This window comes from Odocoileus virginianus, chromosome 17, assembly GCF_023699985.2.
Source record: "Odocoileus virginianus isolate 20LAN1187 ecotype Illinois chromosome 17, Ovbor_1.2, whole genome shotgun sequence".
Classification (NCBI taxonomy): domain Eukaryota; kingdom Metazoa; phylum Chordata; class Mammalia; order Artiodactyla; family Cervidae; genus Odocoileus; species Odocoileus virginianus.
The window spans coordinates 38,574,051-38,579,871 of NC_069690.1; the positions used below are offsets into that span (position 1 = coordinate 38,574,051).

Sequence of the window (5,821 nt, forward strand, 5' to 3'; positions counted from 1 at the left end):
TTCGATCCCTGGTCTGGAAAATAAGGTGCCACATGGTGCAGCCCCTTCACCAAAAAAAGTTTTTAAAAAAAAAAAGTCTGCTTTTTTCAAATCAACATCTTGAGTCCTTTCACCATTCTGGCCACCCTTGTTAGAATTAGCATTTTCTGAGCCAAACATCTGACACACCTGCACTGTAAGTGAAAATTAAAATTTGGGTCTAGAGCTGGCCTGGTCACAGGTGAGGAAGGCAGAACACAGAGATTCAACAGTTAAGAGCTGAAGACCCTGGCACAGCGCAGACCTTGGCTCTGCTATTTTGGGGCAAGTCATTTAACCTCTTCAAGATCAGATTCATCTTCTGTAAAGGGGGAGATCTTTCTGGTAAGTTTGTCATAAGGCTTATTAAAAGAGTGAATTTGCCAATTTGCAGGAAGTGCTCCTTGGACTGCAAGGAAATCAAACCAGTCAATCCTAAAGGAAATCAACACTGCATATTAATTGGAAGGACTGACACTGGTGCTCCAGCACTTTGGTTACCTGATGCAAAGAGTCACCTTACTGGAAAAGACCCTGATGCTGGAAACACTGGGGGCAGCAGAAAGGGTGCCAGAGGATGAGATGGTTGGATGGCATCACGGACTCAATGCACAAGAATTTAAGCAAACTCTGGGAGATTGCAGAGGACAGGGAAGCCTGGTGTGCTGCAGTCCGTGGGGCTGCAAAGAGTCAGACATGATTTAGTGACTGAACAACAACAGGGAGTGCCCAACACATTATCTGGTGTGGGCTGTGTACTCTGGAGGTCCTTAAGGCAAGGGAGAGGAGGCATGATTGTGAGAACTCTTGCCCTGCCTCCCAACAGTTCTGTTAAACTCACCCCTCTCTTCCCGTGAAGGTGGGCCCAGAACTGGGCTTAATCAGTTGCCTGGCCTAAGGTAGAGTGGGGACCAGGGCTGTCCAGCACGGCCAGGACCAGAAGCAGGTCGCGAATTGATTCACAGTTGATGGCCCTGCCAGCTGTGACCACCAGGGGGCACCCCCACCCCAGAGACGGCCTGGCCCAGTCAGACACACCCACTCCTCTTCCCAAGACTGTTCTGGCACCTGGTGGGGTGAACTGGGAGGAAAAGTGACAGTCTCAGATGCAGTCGGCCACACTGCCCCAGGCAGGCCCCAGGGCCTGTGGAAAACGCTCAGACCCGAGGCAGAAGTCTGGGTTATAACACTGACTCTGCTATCCCTGACCTTGGGCAAGCCTCTTCGCTCACTGACCCAGTTCACGGTGTTGGAACAGACGCCGAAAGTTCTTCCAGCCTGGACAGCGCGTGGTTCTTGGCTTTGAGGCCAGGTGGTTTCTTCTTTCTCACCCCAGCCCTTCTCCCCGAAGGGCAGCACACACTCGTCCGCTGGCAGTGAACCCCGCCAGGGAAGCCACCTGTCCCAGACCCTCAACTCCAAAGCGCTGAGGCACTGGCTGGGGGTGGGGGCGGGGGGGCGGTTAGTGCAAGAGGAGGAGGAAGGACAAGGTCAGGTGACCCAAGAGCCTCAAAGGGTCTTGCTTCATTCGGGACAGACATCCGGTTTCCTCTGGTCTCTGCCAGGATTCCGGGGGCAAAGGGATGAGTCATGGGGGGATTGGGGAGTTCCCAGATAATCAGTTCAGGATGGAAACTGGGAGGATGCCCATTAAAGTGTGGGGTGGGAACAGGAGGCCAGACCCCAATGTCCTTATCTCAGGTCTCTGGCCCCTCAAGAGGGCAATCAGAGAGTCAATTTCTATCGCCTGGGACTTGGGGGGGATAGAAATGAGGCAACTAGCTTCTTCCTCCTCCAAACTGGGGGCCTGGGAGCAGGTGGTTTAAGGATCCCAAGAGAGAGTGGTTAATGGGCCTGACTCAGGAGATACGCCAGGGGAGGAAGGGAGGGAGGAGGGCCCCAGGCCTGCCTCTTCCTTGAGGTTCAACCAGACTCCAGCCTCCCCGGCTTTTATCGTTGGCTCCATTTGGTTCAGCGGTTCAGTTCAAACACCCTGGGGCAATTCAGACCTGGGTGGGGCTGAGGGGAGGAAGGGAGTTTGAGGGGGGCAAGACGTCAAAGAAGAATCAGAGATTCCACAATTTCACAAAACTTTCGCAAACACTTTTTTTTTTGGTCCCAGCCCCCCTGCACTGTCCTGGACAACAAATTTGACATAAAACTTGGGAAGCTATTACTAAGCGTTAGTCGCAGCACCAGGTAATTTCCTCCCAGGCCTCCATGGGCTTAAATATAAAGGCCCCCGGAGCTGGTCCCTGACAGAACCCAGAACCTACAGACCCACCTAGACCCCTGGCTGAGCCTTCTGCCCAGAGCCCCATGAAGCTGATGGGTGAGTGTCTGGGTCCCGGGAGGGGAGAGCTGCGGCAGCGGGCAGGGGTGCCTGGGCTTCCAGAAAGGTCTGCACTTCTCCTGAGCCCCCGTCTGCTCCCAGCCCTGCAGCTGCTCCTCTGGCACTGCGTGCTCTGGATGGTGCACGAAGCCACCCCCCTGGGCCCTGCCCGCTCCCTGCCCCAGGGCTTCCTGCTCAAGTGCTTAGAGCAAGTGAGGAAAATCCAGGCTGATGGCGCCGAGCTGCAGGAGAGGCTGGTGAGTGAGGGAGGCCAGCGTTGGGACGGGGAGGTGACAGAGATGCTGCAGCAGGGCAGAGAGGAAAGAAGGCACACGGGGAGAGCTGAGGGAGAGAGCGGGGCTGAAGGGAAGCGTGGGAAAGAGCAGCAGGAAGGGACCGGGGCGAAGGAAGACCCTGGGGAGGGCGGCTGGTGAGGAACTGGGGGAAGAACCTCTAGGCGACAGTGAGAAGGGTTGGCTGGGAGCTTGGATGGAAGAAGAGGGCTGAGAAGCCTGGCAGGACAGGTGGGGAGGCGGAGATGTGGAGGTGGAGACATGGGGCCGCTGGGGGGCGGGGAGGAGGAGGAGCTGCCCCCTCACCCAGCATCCTTCCCACCACAGTGTGCTGCCCACAAGCTGTGCCACCCGGAGGAGCTGGTGCTGCTTGGGCACTCTCTGGGCATCCCCCAGGCTCCCCTGAGCAGCTGCTCCAGCCAGTCCCTGCAGCTGGTGAGTCCCGAGGGGAGAAGGGAGATGAGGGGGCGGGGGGGTAGGCTGACCTGGAAGGCTCCCCAGTTCTCTAGGCTCCACGTGGGGGCCCTGAGGGGAGCATCCCAGGCGGTATCTGCTGACTCCCACCCGATCCCCCAGACGAGTTGCCTGGACCAACTGCACAGCGGCCTCTTTCTCTACGAGGGCCTCCTGCAAGCCCTGGCGGGCATCTCCCCAGAGCTGGCCCCCACCTTGGACACACTGCAGCTGGACATCACCGACTTTGCCACCAACATCTGGCTGCAGGTGAGTCTCATTGGGAGCAACAAGCTTTAAGGGCCAGAACCTAGCTGGTCCCCAAAGGTGGTGCTGCAAGCCTGGGGCCCTGGAGTTCTCTAGGGCTGAGCCAAGTCCCTGGACCTGGTTCTTGTCCTGGCTCCACTGTGAACCCTGGATCTTCCACAGCCCATCAGCCCCTGGCCTTCCCTTCCTGTGCTAACACACCCTGACTGCTGACCTCATCTTCCCCCACAGATGGAGGACTTGGGGGTGGCCCCGGCTGTGCAGCCCACCCAGGGCACCATGCCAACCTTCACCTCGGCTTTCCAGCGCCGAGCAGGAGGGGTCCTGGTTGCTTCCAAGCTACAGAGTTTCCTGGAGCTGGCATACCGTGTCCTGCGCTACCTTGCTGAGCCCTGAGCAGAGCTCTTCCCCTCTAGTGTATTTATCTCTATATTTAATATTTATGCTTATTTAAACCTAATATTTAAAGACAGGAAAGCACAGAAAGGAGCCCCAGGCTCCTGGGTCCTTCCTTCCACCTCCATGTGGGGAAACCCCCCGTCTTCTGTACCGGGGCTGGGAGGGAGTTGGTAAATACCAAGTATTACTTCTTGTGGCTGTTCCAGGCCTGGCTCTGTGGTGGGTTCTGGGGAGAGCCACAGTGAACCCCTACCCTGAGGGTGCCCACCTCGGGGCCTTTGGAAGCATCGGGAAGTCTCCTAAGTGGGAGACGAGACAGCCCTGTTTAATATTTAAACAGCAGTGTTCCCCAACTGGGTCCTTGCCCCCTGGCTCCAGCCCTGCATTCAGGCATGAAGCCCAGCAGAGGCAGCTGGAGTGGGATGCTTGACCCTGGGGTCCCACAAATTTGCTGGGGAAACTTCTTCTTTTTAAGACATTTTTCAGGCACATTTTGTGCCTCCTCATGTGGGGAGCCCAGGCATTAGTGACGCCTCTTGTTTTTCTGGATGTGCTGTAGACGCCATGAGCCTCAGGACCCTGCTCCACCCCACTGGGGTTGGGGTCAGGATTCTGACTCTCTTCTGGGCTGGGCAGATGGTTGGGTGTCTCTGCCTTGCTGAGTGAGACTGGGAATGCGGAAAAGAAAGATGAGGGGGCTTGTGTGACGGGGTGTGAGAGGAACACTCAACTGTTCACTTTCCACCCCAGCCCCCACTTTCTCCCTGTAGCCAAACTTCACGATAATAAAGTGTTTGTCTCCAGTAAATGGCCTTCCTCCTTCCTGAGTCCAGCTGGTGCCTGGCCAGGGGTTGCGGGTGGGGAGTTGAATGGCGGGCGAGGCTCGAGGGAGGGAAGAGGAGGTGCGGTCGTTCCTTGGCACCCACTTGGTATAGGCGCCAGGCCGGGTGCTGGGGCACAGCGGTAATGAGGCAGGCTCCCTGCCCTCGTGGAGCCACAGCCTAGCGGGGAGGACACGACGCAGATGGGTCAGCAGTACCAGGAGAGGAGAGAGTGGGCTGGGGGCTCAACACTCCAGATGCAGATGGATGTGGGCCTGACGCAGGGGAGGATTTAGTATTCGCTTCAGTCTACCACCTTCCATAAACCTTCACCCTCCTGTGCTCACAGCTGCCCATAAAGATAGGATTATGAAGGGCCTTTTACACAGACCAGGGAGCTGAGGTCAGGGCAACAGCTTGGATCAGACCCCAAATTCCAGGCTCTGCACTTCTCTCCCTCGTTGAGCTCTGCTTCTGACCTGGCGGGGAGCCCGTCGCCTGAACTCACACCTGGGGAGAATGGAGGGGCCGCTTCACAGCACAGGTCCGAGGCAAGTCTCTCTGCCAAAGACTGCACATGTGCTTCTGGGCTGCTGCCACCAGACCCAGGACGCCCAGACAGCCAACCAGTCCCCGGGTCCCTTCCCAAGATTCCCATCCTCGGCTCGAGCCGCCTCCCACTCCCCTTCCCCACTGGCTCCTCAGAAGCAGGGTCAGGCTGAGGGGGCTAGAATCCTGAGCTGTGCAGCTCAGGGTGCCCTCCCCCTGCAGCTGGTCCTGAAGAAGCCAGGGCTTGGAGATGCGTGACACAGGCAGGGAAGGGTTAAACAGAGCTCCTGCCCTCATGCCCCGTGGCCCCTCAGCCCGGCTCACCCTCATCCCCCAAGTCAGTCCTCCTCCGGAGAGGAAACTCCCGGTCAGTGAGACTCTGGGTGGGGCTTGGAAGGGCTGGGAAACATCGGAACGAACAAGACACCCTACCCCAGCACCAGCGGGGCCCTCAGCCAAAACCTCTCCCTTTTCAGAGTAAATCTGACTTTGCGAGCAGGGGGAGACAGCTGGCAGGTATGAGGAAGGGAAGCTGCTCCCGTGCCCTGCCCTGCCCCTACTGAGCGGACAAACACGGGAAGCTGAGCCTAGCCCTCCCCTGAACACCTCGCCTGCCTGCTCTACCACCAGACCGCACGGGTGCCAAGAAGACAGTGCTCTCCGCCCACGTCAGACACGGGCACCGATGG

The 5,821-nt window shown here is 57.8% G+C and overlaps 1 protein-coding gene across 1 annotated transcript; it reads left to right on the forward strand.

Moving 5' to 3' along the window:
* Nucleotides 1–2,316: 2,316 nt before the first annotated feature.
* On the forward strand, nucleotides 2,317–4,528 carry CSF3 (colony stimulating factor 3). Its single transcript, XM_020890120.2, has 5 exons — nucleotides 2,317–2,350; nucleotides 2,453–2,607; nucleotides 2,971–3,078; nucleotides 3,220–3,366; nucleotides 3,595–4,528. The coding sequence occupies exons 1-5, from the start codon at nucleotides 2,338–2,340 to the stop codon at nucleotides 3,757–3,759; spliced, it is 588 nt and encodes a 195-aa protein (XP_020745779.1). The 5' UTR covers nucleotides 2,317–2,337; the 3' UTR covers nucleotides 3,760–4,528.
* Nucleotides 4,529–5,821: the final 1,293 nt, after the last annotated feature.